Source organism: Muntiacus reevesi, chromosome 7 (assembly GCF_963930625.1).
Source record: "Muntiacus reevesi chromosome 7, mMunRee1.1, whole genome shotgun sequence".
Classification (NCBI taxonomy): Eukaryota; Metazoa; Chordata; class Mammalia; order Artiodactyla; family Cervidae; genus Muntiacus; species Muntiacus reevesi.
In genome coordinates, this window is record NC_089255.1 from 29407876 (window position 1) to 29425258 (window position 17383).

Genomic DNA, 17383 nt, shown 5'->3' on the forward strand with positions numbered 1-17383 from the left:
TGGTCGTTTCAGGAAGGAGGCCTAGTCTGATCAAGCTGAGAATTAATGGTAATTCTGCAGAGACTTAAGAGTTCAGTAAGGGAAATGGGACATTATAAAATAGGTACGCTAAGGCATTTAATCAGTGTTGTTCAAAGGCAGTCCAGTCCAGCTCTGATGGGATGGGCTAGCCAACACTCATCAAGAACAATTGAAAAAGCTAGAAAAAAATAGAGGGGAAAAAAATGCTTGAGGCACTAGAAACCTGCTGACATAGCCAGGACTTGAGGGAAAGGTACTTACTGAGGTAATTTCCAAGTTTCTGCACACTGCTCTATGCCTAGGGGCATGCACTGAACGGGTATTCTCTCCAAATTCTTAGGTTAAAATCCTAACTTGCATTGTGATGGTTATTTGAATGTGTGGCCTTTGGAAAATAACTAAATTATGAGGGTGTATCCTTTATGGATGGGATTTTTGTTGTTGCTTAATCGCTCAGTCATGTCTGACTCTTGCGACCCCATGGATTGTAGCTCGCCAGGCTCCTTTGTCCATGGGATTTTCCAGGCAAGAAGACTGGAGTGGGTTGTCATTTCCTTTTCTAGGGGATCTTCCCGACCCAGGGATCGAACTTGTGTTTCCTGCACTGGCTGGCGGATTCTTGACCACTGAGCTACCTGGAAAACCAACGGATGGGATTATTGCCCTTTTAAAGGGGACTCCAGAAAATATTCTTACCCTCTTTCCAATGTGTGAGGTCAGAGAAAAGATAGTCCTTTACAAACCAGGAAGCAGGCTCTCACCGACCTGAATCTGCCAGCACCTTTATCTTAGACTCCTCAGACTCAAGAACTGAGAAATGTTTGTTGCTTATGCCACCCAGTTTATGGTATTTTTGTTAAAGCAACCCAAGTGAAAAAAGACATGGCATTTGGCAATTCTCAGTGTAGGGCAGATGGCTGAGAAGTTAGTAGTAATGTGATGGGGGTGGGAAGATAAAAAGTGAAGTTTGAAGCTGTCCAGGTAATTAGGACATGCAGAATCAAGATCCCAGAGAACAGGGGTGCAGAAGTGTGACCCCAACATCAGCATGAGTTTTCTTCAAGTTATTTACTGATTAAGGTGTGTAGGCAAGAGGCTTAGAGCCAAATAGAAAGTGGGTGGAAAAGCAAAGCTGAATTTTTTGACCATTTCATAATGCTATGGAGACCAATACTGAATTCAGAACCCACCCAAAAGGACTGGTTCCCCAGAAAATCTCAGACTCGCAGCTGGAACCTCTACATGGCTGTATCCTAGGAATGAGAGCTGACCTTTCCAAAGATGGCACTCCAGTCTGGGAGAGGTGTGGCCCTTCTGGATGGAGGTGATCTGCCTGCGGGCTGCCTGTGAGAGGAGAGGGGGAACACTTCCTGCAGGCAAAAGCATCATCCAAGGCCCATGGGATGTTTCACACGCAGTGTCAGGCCATAAGATGTATTCTTAACAAATTAATAGCATGGAAAAAATTAAATAATAAAAAATACTTTATATACCCAAAGGCAGGCAAGAAAGATGAAAAGTGAACTAAAAACACGAGAGTAAAATGGTTAAAATAAAGCCCAATATATCATCAATTATATAAAATTAAATAACTATATAGCTGCTTACAAAAGAAAAAATTAAAGACATAGAAAGATTGAGAAGGAGGATGGTTTTTAAAAAGATATGGAGTGGAAAATCTAACCTGAGGTAAACTGGTGTTATTAAATTAATATGAGAAGGTAGACTTAAGGGCAAGAAGCATCACTAGAGTTAAAGCGGGGCATTTTCGCATGATAACACAGGGCTGATCAAGAAGGTATAAGATTTTGACCGTTGCTGCTCAGTCATTAAGTCGTGTCTGACTCTGACCGTACCGACTGCAGCACACCAGGCTCCTTTGTCCTCCACAGCTTTCCTTCCACGGGGCGAGCGTATCTTTTTGCCTTTTCAAACTGCTCACTGGGTTCTTACGGCTATGCTACTGGAGTGGGTTGCCACTTCCTCTTCCAGTGGACCACATTTTGTCAGAACTCTCCCCTGTGACCCATCCATCTTGGGTGGCCCTGAATGGCAAAGCTTCATTTGAGTTACGCAAGCCCCTTTGCCACGACAAGGCTGTGGTCCATGAAGGGGTCAATACACCAAGGAACAGCTGACAGAATCCAAGGAGAAATAAGGAAGCTCACAGAGTATCCCAGCCCGCTCTCAGGGGGTGTGTCAAGAATGCCAGGCTGCACTTCACTCAGGCCGTTTCCCAAGAGGGTTGAGTGTGCAGCAAAAACACCTTGAGGGATGAGGACATGTCTCCCTCTGGGACTACGAACAGGTCTGCTTGCTGCTTACTGTAAAAGTAGGGGGTTCCCCACTGTTCCTCTCCTATAACATAACCTGTGACTAGGCAGGCGCCCTTCAGGGCCTCCACCAGGTCACCACGGTGGGACTTGGAGAGCAAGAGGATCTGATGCAAACAAACATGTCCATGTTGCTTGATATTCTGCAAGTGATGTAGTCTTTTGCTTCTCACCCAGAACTTTTGAATCTTCAACTTATTATTTAAAAATATGTACAATCAAATCCTAAACCCAGGAAAACCTAAAACAGGAAACCCTAAATATAAAGGACCTAGAAAGTTTGAGTAAGAGAATGGGAAAAAAAATGCCATGTAAAGAGCAAAAAAATGAAAGCTGGTATAGCTATAATAAATGCTAGACAAGGTAGTCTTTAAGGCAAGAAGTATATTTAAAGAGAGACATTTCTAAATAATTAAAAAAATCCATCCATCAAGAAGGCATAATAATTGTTTGTATGCCTTTAATAACATGATCTTAAAATACACAAAACAAAACTTGAGAATTCAAAGAGGAAATAAACAAGTCTATAACACACTCAGATTTTTTTTTTTTAAACACACCTCTCAGTAACTGATAAAACAAGCAGACAAAAAAAAGTGAGAATAAGGTTGTGAACAAAATAATTAACAAACTTGACCTAATGGTACCTAACTACTACGAAATACACAATCTTTTCAAGGACACATGAAACATGTACCATAAAAATCCTGACAATTTCAAGAGATTATTATCATATAACGTATGTTCTCTGACCATGGTGGAACAAAGCTAGAAATAACAGAAAGATAAGAAAGATGCCCAAATGCTTAGAAATTAAGAGACTCACTTCTTAAAAGGTGTTTTTTTAAAAACTGAGGTGAAATTCATGTAACATAAAGTTAACGATTTTAAGGGGAACAATTAAGTAGTATTTAGTGCATTCACAGTGTTGTGTAACTATCGTATCTATTAGGTTCCAAAACATTTTCAAAGAATATGAAAAAATGTTTAAAAAAGTCCCAATGGAAATTAGAAAACATCTTGAAATGGATGTTAATGGAAACATATGGGATGTGTGCAATACAGCTAGAGCTGTGCTAAAAAATTGATATTATACATTACTTTTGCCCACATAAATTTGAGAATTCAGCTTAAATGGATAAATCCCTACAGAAAAACAACTAACCAAAACAAACACGCAACAAGAAGCAGAATAGTCCTATACCATTAAATAAATTAATCTGAAATTTAAAACCTTCTCACAAAGAAATCTCCAGGCTTAGATGACATCACTGGTAAAATGTTCCAAATGCTAAAAAAAAAAAAAAAAATGACACCACTTTTACAAAATCACTTCCGGTAAAAGAAACAGAAAATTCAACTAAATTTATGAAGTCAAAATAATCTTGATACTCAAGCTGATAAACTAATATCATCATCACCATAATTATAGAACCATCTCGCATAAACACAGATGCAAGAGTCCTAATAAAAAGCATTAGTAAACTTGATATAGCAATTATTTTTTAAATATTAGGAATATGTTCACTTCAGTCGCTCAGTCATGCCTGACTCTTTGTAACCCCACGGACTGCAGCACGCCGGGCTTCCCTGTCCTTCACTGTTTCCTGGAGCTTGCTCAAACTCATGTCCATCGAGTCAGTGATGCCATCCAACCATCTCATCCTCTGTTCCTCTGTTGTCCCCTTCTGCTCTTGCCTTCAATCTTTCCTAGCATCAGGGTCTTTTCCATTGAGTCAGTTCTTTGCATTAGGAGGCCAAAGTATAGGAATATGAGGTCGCTTTAATATTTGAAAAACCAACCAATGTAAGAACCTCTGCTTTTGCTCAAAGTAACTCATCATCTCTCTATAATCAACTAGGAAACTGGATAAAATATACAAAATAACTATTTTCAGACATTGAACAATAGGCAGCAAAGATCTGTGATCCCTGAAGGAAATAAAATAAAGTGAGCCCTGTGATTGCCTTGGTTATTTGCCAAAAGACAACTTCCCAAACAGCAGCACATGGAAGAAGAACCTGAGTAGAAGCCCAGTAGTCTCACTGACTTTAGGAACTAAAACCTGAGGAGGCTGAGCTGGGTGGACTTTGGGGGCAGAGTCTATGAAAGGAGAGAATTATGCAAAGAAAGAACTTCAGAAGTTTGAACAGGTGTCCCCTCGAATCTTTGGCTGAATACTCATCTGTACATATACAGGGTGAAACTCCATGAAGTCAATCAAAGAATCTGAGCACTATATGCTAAATATTTCCCAGAGCTCACACAAAAATCAAGGTTTAAATTTCTACCAGCTCGATTACAGACACTTCAGTTGAACACCTGGGGCAATGACCACAGAAAGGTTACAATTAATGACAGAGCTAAAAGTAAAGTACTCTATACCTGTGAGTTCTGCTGTGTTGCTGTCGTGTCTGACTCTTTGTGACCCAATGGACTGTATCTGCCAGCCTCCTCTGTCCTTGGAATTCTCCAGGCAAGAATACTGGAGTGGGTTGCCATGCCCTCCTCCAGGGAATCTTCCCAACCCAGGGATCAAACCTGAGTCTTCTGCATTGCAGGGAGGTTCTTTACTGTCTCAGCCAGCAGGGAAGCCCTACTATACTTGCGTAACAAAGTTTAAAAACAAAAACAAAAAAGATCAACCTAGGGACCTCCCTGATGGACCAGTGGTTAAGACCCCACACTTCCACTGCTGGGGGTGAGGGTTCGATCCTTCGTCAGGTAACTAAGATCCTGCAGGCCATGTATTGTGCCTCACCCCCCAAAACCAAAACCAAACAAAACAAAAAACAAAAATCAACCTAATACCCACAATTAACTCCTTGCTAAAACAGACTTTAACAGTCTTTACAGAAAGACAACAAAATCTAAACATTAAAAAACACAGCATTTGTAATTTCTAGTATTCAACTAAAGTTATCAAGCATCTGAAGAATAGTAATTTTGGCCCATGACCTGAAGAAAAAAAAAATCAATAGAAAAATAAACCAGTGCAATTCACCACATTAATCCAATAAAGGAGAAAAAGCACATAATCATGTTGATGGATACAAAAAAAGTATTTGTGAGATTTCAACATCTATTCATGTTAAAAAGAAAAACACTTGGTAAACTAGGGATAGAAGGAAACTATTAAAATCTGAGTGTTACAAAGAACTGTGGCAGACACTATACTTAATGGTTAAATACTGAAAGATTTGTTTCTAAGACTGGGAGGAGACACAGATACTCACTTTGATTGCTTCCATTCAACACTATACTGGAAGTCTTCAATAGGTCAGTAAGGCACAGAGATTAAAAAGGAAATAAGAAGTACAATGATTAAAGAAGAAATAAAACTACCATTATTTATATAGGTGAGTGTAATTATATATGTAGATAATCTACAGTCAAACTATAAGAAATAAGTGAATCCAGCAAGATTGTTACGTATCAGGTCAACATAAAAGAAATAAACTGTATTTCTATATACCAGTAACAAACAATGACAAAACATAATGATAAAACGTAGGTTTTAAAGTACCATTTATAGTATAAATTTAACAAAAGATGGCCAAAACCTTAATTTAGAAAACTTACAAAACATTAGTGAGATTAAAGAAGGCTTAATTAAATGGAAAGAGATGACACATTCCTAGACAATAAAGATGTCAGCTTTCCTCCAAATTGGTCTATAGAATCAATGCAATCCCAAAAAAAAATTCAAGCAAGTTTTTTTTTTTTTTTTAGAATTGACAAAATGATTCTAAAGTGTATACAGAGATTAAGAGTAGACAATATCCTAAAAAAATTTTTTTATTGGCGTATTATTGCTTTACAATGTTGGGTTACTTTCTGTTGTACGCTGAGTGAATCAGCCATATATATATAATATATATATATGTATGTGTGTATATATATATATATACATGCACACATATATGTATATATATATATAATCCCCTCTTTTATGGATTTTCAATTGGGAGATTGGAATCGACATAAATATATATACTATCTATAAAATAGATACTAAAGAGTGGCCAGTAACTTGAAGAATATTAGGTAAGGGAATATACACAACCAGATGTCAAGATTTAACATAGAGCTGCAGTAATTAAACTAGTGAAATGCTGGCACAAGAAAAGAAAAATAGACCAATGAAACTTTCAGAAACAGACCCACACATATACAATTATTGGATTTGTGACAAAGGCCACAGAACAGTGCACCGAGGATATAACATTTTTATGGATCCTACTTTTTAACAAATTGAAGGTTTGTGGCACCCATTATGGTCACTTTTCCAACAGCATTTGCTCACTTTGAGTCTCTGTGCTACATTTTAGTAATTGTTATAATATTTCATACTGTTTCATTATTGTTACACTTATTATGGTGATCTGTGATCCTGCATGTTATTACTGCAAAAAGATTATGACTCGCTAAATGTTAAGATGATGGATAGAGGTTTTTTTTGGTAATATTAAACAAAGGTGTGTACATCTTTTTAGACATAATGCTATTTAGCATACTTAACAGACTACATTTTAGTGTAAACAACTTTTATATGTACTAGGGAACTGAAATTTTAAGTGTGACTCATTTTATTGTAATATTCAACATACTGTAGTGGTTAGGAACACACACAGAGTATCTCTGAGGTATGCCTATAATAGTAACTGAAAGTGCAGGTCTTGGTACATTCTAACTTTTCCCTTATCATCTGTTACATTCTTTCAAAATTGCTATTTAACCTCCTTTGGCTTTGCTTAAAAATAAAAAATAGCTTTAGGATAATTAACTAACCTTTTGACAATTAAACATTACTTACTATAGTCCCTACACATTCTATGTTTCTCATAACTTTTTTCAACCCAAAACAAATATTAATTTGGCTTTCACCCTTAAGTATAAACACTGTAAACATCAAAGCGTATCTTTTTTTATAGACCTCTTATTTTGTATCCTGATTCTGGCAACCTAGTCTTCTCTTTGGTATTCTAAGCCTGGGAGGAATTCTTTTCTTTTCTAGCCACACTGCATGGCTTATGGGATCTCAGCTCCCTGACCCGGCATCGGACTCTGGGTCCTTGGCAGTGAAAATGTGGAGTCCTAACCCCCGGACCACCAGGGAACTCCCCTGAGAGGAACTCTTTGGTAGGTTTGCTAGGTTTGCCTTACTCGTCTGTGAGGTAAGGGATCTGCCTGCATATCAGATGGTGGTTCTCGTCCCAGGTAAACGAACCGCCGGGTCCGAGGCAAACCAGCCAATGCCTCGGTGTTTCTCATCTATGAGTTACGGCATTGTTGCCGGTCACACAGTAGAGACTCAGTCTAGGAATTCGCAAGAATGAGACAATTTCAAAGGTATCTTCCAACAGTTTATTATCTATAACTTAATTCACTTCTGTGAAAAGCTGTCAACCAGCAAAATAAAATGTAAATTAACTCCGTCTATTCTTGCTCCACTACTATTCTTGGGGAAGTCTGGGATTAGAGGAAACCCAGCACTGGAAAGCGCTACTAGAAGCAGAGGGGTCATGAAAATAACCGTAACACAGAACCATATTTACTGTGATCAACTGAACTAAACACCAGGAGAAAACTCCCCTCAGAATGAATGAGTGACTGGAGAAGAAAAAGATAATATTTTATATGACCACCTTCTACCAAGAACTCTTGACTTTTTTTTTAAAAAAAGGTCAATAAAATCAGTGTCTCAAAATAGCTATTCATATTAAACCAGGCATCTCCCAAGGAGAAATAGCTACAATTGAAGTTCTTGCCCTTGGATTTATTGTAAGAAGAGGTCTCAGGTGAATGTATCATGTAAGTCAAAGACGGAGAGAAAGAAGTGGGCAGTCATCTCTGGAGATCAACTAAGAATTCAACATGTCTGATGCAAGGTAAGTTTTGGGGTCTTCTATCTTACATTCTCCTGAAAGGAAATTTTTTTCAAGTTTTATATTTGTCTAAATTTTCTTCTATTATTTCTGGTCGACCCCATTGTCCCTGTTAAATCTTCTCCCTTTTTGAAACAAACTTTTAAAGAAAACAAACATTTAGAGAATCGAGAAAACAACAGACATTGGAAATACAGACTGTTCTTTTACTGCAGAGTGAAAAAATGAGAAAAAGTTGGTGTGAAATCCTGGAGCCTAAAATCAAAATGTAAACAGAAAATGCTCAGTGACCTTTTCTTCGAAGGCTCACATGAACAAATGTCATGGTACACTGATCAAACTTTTACTCATTTGCATTTTCAGGATGTTGCTATTAATACCACATGACACTCAACAAATTACACTATGACATTTTGTACAAATCACTTCATCTCTAGATTCTTCTGCTGTTACTTGAGCCTCTGATTACTTGCGGAAAAACAATTATTAAAGTCTTATTTTTGTAGGGGAGAGAAAACTTTTCCTCTGCTGTCTTAGGTCTGTAACTGGGGCCTATGAATTAAGCTAATAAAAGAAACTGATAGGAGAAACGGCATACAAATTTAATTGATGTTTTTAACTTTACTTCCATGGAGTTGCACAGAAAAGAAGCAAAAATTCCCTCCAGACTATTAGGCTTCTAAGCTTATATACCATTTTAACAAAAGATAATAAATTATGGAAAAGTAAATAAGGCAAAAAAAGAAGTTCGGGTTTTTAGGGGTGTTAAATTGTGGGAAAGTAAATATATGGGGAAATTAATGGAAGATAAGGGTGAGTTATTTTAGTAAGGTTTATGCAGACTCATTTCAGCATCATCTCTGTGTATAATAATAAGCGGTGTTTTCTTCCTAGTTCAGGAGAGAGGGGACATCTTTACAAAGGGAAATTCATGCCCTGCTTTCAGGCAGAAGCAAAAGGACCGAGAAAACTTCCTGTATCTGTGTCTTCTCAATTGCCTTCAGCTCAAAATATTCCTTTTGCCAAAGCAGCATATTTGGGGCTTGTATATTCTTATCCCCCAAGGGGGAATCAAAGTTCATTTGCTAATGTAAAAATATCAAACCTCAGAACCAGTTCCCTACAATGCCTTACTTTGAAGAAGAAAAAGAAAGCGTTCCAATGTCAAATAAGTTTGAGAAATGCTATATTAAATAAAGTTGACTAGATTTTTTCCAGCAGGAAATAACCTTTCATTAACTAACAATGCAAGTTTTACATTTCTACAAATGGGGAATAATAATTAATTATGTTCTTCAAACTTATTTGACCACGGAACATGTTTTTTTCCAAGTATTCTTTCAGATGAATGGTTTTTGTAACATATGTTGAGAAATACTGGGATTAGCCATCTTTATATGTAAGTGCAAAAGTTTAAGCAGGCAGTGAAGTTAAATAGAAACCAAAAGGTAGAACCAGCAATAAAGCTGTCAGTCTGTGCAATAACTGTGCTGCATTCTGAGTCAAGCTCCCGAGGACTGAGCTGGGGTTTGTCTTTATGAAGGAAGACAAGAATGTCCAAAGCTTTTGGATACTACTGAATTAGAACCCTTTCTTGGGTACTGAAGATTAGCAATGGAAAAAGAAAAAACAGTCTCACACACTCATTTCCATCATTGGCTCAGCACAGCTCCAGTTGTTATCATTCTTCAACATCTATTCACATGACTAGTTCATAATTACAAAGGCTAACTGCCCAGCATTTTTCACAGAATGCAAAGCACTGTTTTTAACAGCTCTTCTAGCGTGTGCAAAAGGGTTGGTTTTTCTTTCAATCTGTTTAATCTTATTTTAATTGAAGAAACATCTCTAAAACACCATATGAGTGACTGCAAGCTGAAAAGGAAAAAGCATATTCAAGCTATATAAGTGCAATAATATAGATGATCTTGGGGTGAGGGATATAGGATACGGAACTGATGTTATCAGTACATCCCATGCACAATGATACCCAGTGTCTTCATCTGCCAGATATTTTAATTTCAGCAGAGACCTTCCTCAGTGTTGTTATGGGCTGATTTCAAGGTTCTAAATCAGTAAATTTGACCCTTGATCTCAAATGTCAACTGCTACCACGTTTGGCCTTCTTCATCATCCTCCCTGCTCCCTGGATAGGGGTATAGCTAAGTGCTCGACTCAAAGAATTATTTGCTAATATCGTGTCTCAAAGATTTGGAGGGAAATGGAGGGCGGGGTTGGGATGAGTACTGGTATTTACTGAGCAGCCAGGTGCCAGATATTTTCGTAAGAATTACCCTATTAACAAACAAATAGATCTTCCCCCGTTTTGTACATAACAAAACTGGGACTTAGGTTATAATACTCGTCAAGGTCAAACCAAGTGCTGATGAGCAAACGAAGTAAAATTTAAGTCGGGACTGGATGAATCCAAAGTCAGTTTTACAATATCATGCTGTCTCCTGATCATAAAAAACTTCATTTTTTTATAGGAGCACAAATGGTCCATTTGTACTATTTCTCTCAGTATCTAGCAAAATATCTTTTATCCTCACACTAACTTCAAGGGAACTGATAATATTTAGATCTTTCCACTCACTTGCCCAAATCAATACAGCTATTTATTTTCAACTGCTGGTATTTATTTTCAACTGCTGGTAATAAACTTTCTTAACTCAGCATTTTGTGGAAAAAAGTCTAAATACTTGAATTGCTTCATTTCATGCTGTTTCTCTTGGCATGTGTCTTTTTGGTTTGCTTTTAAAAATAAACTCCAGAATTATGACATATTCAGATATGAAAAACAGGATGTAGAGCGATGGGAACATTAATCCGAAATGGTCACCTGGTGAGAATACCCGTGTCTGTAGTAACTCCAAGTTAAATAGAAAAGTTTTAAATTTATGAAGCAAGTACTCATGTGTGGCTGACTTAAAAAAAAAAAAAAAGCAAAAAACTGCCCTAGTCTATAAACTGGATTCTACCCCAGTCTCCTATGGTTGTGACCCTGGTTAAGAACCTTTGATTCAGTTTCCTCATTATTTAAAATAAGAAAAGCTCTCTTAAGTTCCTTTAAAAATTCCACAATTTTATAGTTAACTGCAATTCACTGGCCTTTCTAGTGAATAAACAATTTAAAATAATTCAAGTCCCACTTTCATCATCCCGTTCTTAATTTGACAAAGGCAAAGAAATTATTCACCTTCCAGTTAAAATTTTCTTTTTAATGATAAAAATCAAGCGGCAGATAAAAAAGCTCAGTCACCGAGTTAGACAGAGTGATATACAGTCCAGGAAAAAGGTTTATTCAAGGAAAGACAGCACAACAGTTTGCTTATTTTGGTTTCAGGTACCACAATTCATATCCTCTAAAGGCTAGAGGGAAAAATCAATCTTTTCTAGGAAAGACAGTAATACGGTAAAGCTGCTTTCCTCTTGCTTAGCCTGATACTATATATTCACGAATGGAAATAATTCTGAGAGCAGTCCTCATACTAGGTGAGGCCCACAACACCTGCTTTCAAATTCTTATACCCAGAGAAATTATGTAACAGACCATTTGGTGCCATCCTGGCTCTGCTAACAAACAGAGGTGGGTTTCTGAGTTTAGTTTCCTTGGCATTTCACTCTCCTCATTACCCTAACACTTTCATTTTTCCCTTCCCCATCCAATCTTTACACAATTGTTGATGCTGCAGGAAGCTTCAAGATGAGAGTCTAAATTATACCCACCTTAGACTGGTAAAGTTAAGTAAACACTAGTTACTCAAAAATATCAGGGACTTGATTTGGGGTTCAATTTCCTGACGAATTCATCATCCCTTTGAAATGTCAAGACCAGAGAAGCATTTCACTGGCGCTGTGCCAATTCCTGCTTAATTCTTCTAAACTTTGTTGGACATGGTCAGGCCTCAAGGTAGATGCACTGAAGGAGAACTTTGGGGAAATGTGTCCCTGAGCCACTCCAGTGATGTGGAAAGCGGGGGAAGAGAACCAGTGGGCAATTTCACCTTCCCCACATACACATATTCATCTCTTCTCTGGTCACCATGCCCAGGGACCTTGTAAGTAGAGGTTCATAGTCAGAAACATAAGTCACACTCACTGTAAATTCTATCATCACAGAATCACTATTCTCCCTCTGGCTCATGTGACGACAGCACAGTAATCTCAGTACAGTGTTTCTCAAACTACAAAGTGCAGATGAATCACCAAGGGACTTCGTGGTAATGTGGACTGAGATTTGGTAGACCTGGGCTACAGCCCAAACTTTTGCATTTCTAACAAATTTCAGTGCAACACTGATGCTGCTGATTTGCAAACCACACTTGAGGAGCAAGGTCCTAGTACAGTGGCTTTCTCAAATCTGAAGCACATTTTACCTTGAGGTCTCCTTGTAGCTGGTTATCTATCAAGAGAACTAAACAAGACAGAAAACTCAGAACCTCTGTGTTGGGAGAAATCCATCATGAATACAGGAGTTAATTAAGTTCACTGATTTTCACTGCCTGGACCCTGGGCCTTTGCTTCTGTTCAGATGGATTTGCCATGTTCTTCTTGCTTAACTGAATGACGAATTTTGGCTCAGCCTCACCAGACTAGCCCAATGCCATTCAGTCAGCAATTCAAATGTTAATGGTGTAGCACCTGTAAACATAAAAATGCAGGCTCCTGGGCTCTAACCCTGAGACTCTGATTCATTAGATCTGGAGCAGCCTCAAGAATAAATAGATATTCTAGGTGATTCTAATACATTCTGAGATCTGGGGGAAGGAAATGCATGTCCTCTTTGATGGACTGGAGTAACCTATATCCTATGGTGTTAATGCCTTTCCATCAAGGAAAACAGCAAAGAAATGAAGGACAGAAAGAAACATGACCTGAGCATCTCACACTATGATAGAAGAAATGATTTCCTCCCCAATTTGGACACTTGCTTAAGGTCATTTATGGTTAATTCCAGTATATTTTATCCTTTTTTTTTAGAGATGTTCACTAAAAACGTGAACTATTATTCCATACAAAATTCTTTTAATGTGGGTATGATTACAGACATAGTTAATGATCAAAATAGCAAAGGAATGGTTATTTACTTTTCTGATTGAACAAATAAAATTGGAGTTGTTCACACACATACATTCTTTTTTAATATATCCAAGAAGACAAACATTGACAATCAGCTAACAAAAATAAGGACTGAATATTAACTAGTGCTATTATAATGGCAGCATATATAAAATACAAGAAGTAACTTTACCTACGACTTTGTTAATGAAATGTCCTCTGTAAGAAGGGCTACAGCTTGGCTATTCGGCTTCTCCGGGAGTGGATGTGACATCATGAGTGGTGTTATTCTCCGCTGGTACAGTTACCGGTCCTGTCCCAGAGATCTCAGAGTCAGCAGGGGTAGCCTCTGGACTGGAGCTGGCTCCTGTCTGATTGGGGGTGGTTTCAGTCTCAGAGGCTGAGGTTTCCTGACTGGAGCTGGCATCTGTTGTTTTATCAGGTACAATGTCAGCTTGAGCAGGCATGGCCTCTTCTTCTGTTTCCAATTCTGTTTCCTGACTTTGAACTTCCTCACTTTCTTCTACCATAGCAGGTGGTAGCTGTAATAAAGTCTGATGAAGAAAAAAAAAAAAAGAGGGAAAACATTAATGAGTCAAAAAAAAAAAGAAAAGAAAACCACCTGGCTTATAAAGTTAGGCTCTTGCATTATCTTCCTAATACATACTGTCACTCTAGAAAGCTCCAAAACACCGAGGGCTATTTTATATTGCAGACGTAACAACTCTGATGATAATGGCCTAGGTTTTGCCGATTCCATGGAATATGCTTGCACAGATATCAGATAAGAAGATGAGAATATATATTAAATCTCTGGGGAGAAAAACCAATATCAAAAGCTATTAAATTTTTTCATGAAGGAACTTATTACAAACACTGGAAAAGAGTGGCTGATTAGGACTGACTGGCACACCAGTTCAAGAAAGGGCCGACTTCCATCAAGGAGCGCTGTGAGGGTGAGGAGGATCCACGCCTTGAGACAGGCAAGGGGAGAGCTGCAGGCACAGGGCTTCTGCCCCACTTAACCAGAGCACTGGAGTGGCCCTGAACACCCGGCTGCCCTTTCTGGAGCTAAGGCTTGGCTTCTCTCTTTAGGAATTTTGTTTCTCTTGTTGGAAACTGAAAAAAATTAAAGCAGTATTCACAATGGCAGCACAAAATGTGAAATACTTAGCGATAAAACTAACAACATATGTATGAAGGCTGTAGGCAGAAAGCTGCCAAACACTGATGAGAGGATTCAAAGAAGACCTAAATATAGTGGAGAGGGACATCATTCTCATGGACAGGAAGACTCAATATTGTCATGTTAATTTCTCCCAAATTGATCCTAAGCAATAACACTCAAAAATCCTAATTAAAACCTCAGCACGCTTTTTTCTAGGGATTGAAAGAGATAGGCTGATTCTAAAATGTAAAGAGAAAAGCAGAGGAACTAGGACAGGCAAAAACATTTTGAAAAAGAACAACAAAGCTGAAGGAGTCACATTATTATTATCATTTTGGCTGTAATGTGTGGCATGCAATATCTTAGTTCCCTGACCAGCGACTGAACCTGTGCCCTTGGCAGTGAAAGCGTGGGGTCCTTCCTAACCACCGGACCACCAAGGGAATTTTCAGAACTCACATTATCTAATTTCAATATTTACTATAAAGAAACTCTAAGAAAGATAGTGTAATGGCAAAAGGAAAGATGCAAAGATCAACAGAGCAAGACAGGAAGCCCAAAAATAAGACTCTCACATACACAGTCAATGGGTTTTTTTTTACTAAGACCACAAGATAAGATCTTAAAAGTTCTCAACATTGGGGAAAAAATCACGTAACTTTGTGTGGCAAAGGATATTAACTAGATTTATTGTGGTTTTGTTTTGCAATATATAGAAATATTGAATCATTATTTTATACACCTGAAACTAATATAAAATTATGTATCAATTAGATCTCAATTTGAAAAATTGCTTTTTTAATCTCCAAAAAAAGTCAGGTCAACAGAAGGAAAAAACAGCCTCCTCAGGAAATGGTGTTGAAACAATTGGATATTCACATGCAAATGAGTAAAATTCAACCCTTGCACTAAATAAAAAAATTAACTCACAATGTATCATACTTATTTAAAAATATATATATAAAACTTCTAGAATGAAACATTGGAATAAAACTGTAACTTTGGGTAATGCTAAATGCTTTTAGGACATAAAAAGCATGAATCACAAAGAAACAACTTGATACACTGGGACTTGAAAGACACCTAAAAATGAAAAAAAAAAAAAAAGTCACAGACTAGGAAATATTTGTAAAAACAAACATCTGATGAGGAACTTGTAGTCAGATTAAAATTTAAAACTCTCAAAACTCATTAATAATAACCCAAAAGAGTGAGAGCTCTAAACAGACACACCCTCACAGAAGATATACAGAAGGCAAATAACGACATGAAAAGATGTTCATCAAGAGTTATTAGAAAAATGCCAATTAAAACCACAGTGAGACCACTACAAACCTACTGGAATGCTAAAATAAAAAAGACCAAGCGTAAGTATATGTGAGCACAGTCTATATAAATGAGCACAACCTATATAAAATGGTACAATTTTGTAAGACTATAGTCAAAGCTATGGTTTTTCCAGTAGTTATGTACGGATGTGAGAGCTGGACCATAAAGAAGGTTGATTGCCAAAGAATTGAACTGTGGTGCTACAGAAGACTCTTGAGAGTCCCTTGGATAGCAAGGAGATCAAACCAGTCAATTCTAAAGGAAATCAACCCTGAATGTTCACTGGAAGTTCTGATGCTGAAGCTCCAATACTTCGCCACCTGATGCGAAGAGCCACTCATTGGAAAAGATCCTGATGCTGGGGAAGACTGAGGGCATGAGGAGAATAGGGTGACAGAGGATGAGATGGTTGCATGGCATCAGTGACTCAGCAGACATGAGTTTAAGCAAACTCCAGAAGACAGTGAAGGACGGGGAAGCCGGGCGAGCTGCAGTCTACAGTGCTGCAGAGATGGGTACAACTCAGCAACTGACCAAGGACAACTTTGTTTAAGACGGGTGGGCAGTTTCTCAAAGACGTTGAATACGTACTTCCCACACTACCCAACCATTCCACTCCTAGAAGTTTACCAAAGAGAGGGTACCAGGACTTGCAGGAGAATGTTCAAGGCAGTTTTACTTGTAAGAGCCAATACTGGAGGCAAACCCAAATGTCCATCAATGATGAAAGGGTAAACTTAGTACATCTGTATAATGGATTATTCAACAATAAAAGGAAAAGGACTACTGATACATTCTGAAGTACAAATGAATATTAAAATAATGCTGAGCAATAACAGGTAGGGGAAAAGAGTACATATTATTTGAGTCTATTTACATAAATATCTAAAACATGGTGACTAATTATTGTGACAGAAAGTAGACTCTCAGTTTCCTGGAGAAGGTGAAACAGGAACTGGTGAGGGATGAGAGGGATTATCCAGGTGTACATGGAAAACTTTGGGGGGGAATAATGTATCTGTTCATTATCTTGATTATAATCATGGGTACATACAAATACCAGAACATATCATACTGTATACTTTAGATATGTGGAATTTATTATATGCCAGATTATATCTATAAAAGATGTTTTTAAAATATGGATGTTATATGAATAGTAATCTACTTTGGTTTAGCTGGTGTTCACAGGGAATAATCAAGTACTTTAAAGATTTATTTGCCAACAGAGAAGATTCTACAGCAAGAAAAATAAGTCAATTCTGAGAAAACTCACCTGATGATAATGATGTGTGGTCTGTATCAAATGCATATACATGTTGTACACAAAGTTTGCCATCTGGGGCATATTCTTTATTATCTGTACTTCATGGGATGGTCTCTCTCCATTCTAGAAGAAGGCCAAAAGAAAGTTAAGTACAATCCCTTATATGTAGAATCTAAAATACAACACATGTGAACTTATCTATGAAAGAAACAGACACAGAAAACACACTTGTGGTTGTCAAGGGAGTGGGTGAGGGAGGTATGGACTGGGAGTTTGGGATTAGCAGATGCAAACTATTATATATTGAATGGCTAA

The 17383-nt window shown here is 37.7% G+C and overlaps 1 protein-coding gene across 1 annotated transcript in view; it reads right to left on the reverse strand.

Moving 5' to 3' along the window:
* Nucleotides 1–2816: 2816 nt before the first annotated feature.
* Nucleotides 2817–17383, reverse strand: part of AQR (aquarius intron-binding spliceosomal factor) — a 90236-nt gene continuing 75669 nt past the window's right edge. Inside the window, exons 34-35 of the mRNA XM_065940161.1 lie at nucleotides 17078–17191; nucleotides 2817–13858 (exon numbers count right to left, since the gene is read on the reverse strand). Coding sequence (XP_065796233.1) covers nucleotides 13547–13858; nucleotides 17078–17191 — 426 coding nt within the window. The 3' untranslated portion in view covers nucleotides 2817–13546. The remainder of the gene's footprint in view (nucleotides 13859–17077; nucleotides 17192–17383) is intronic.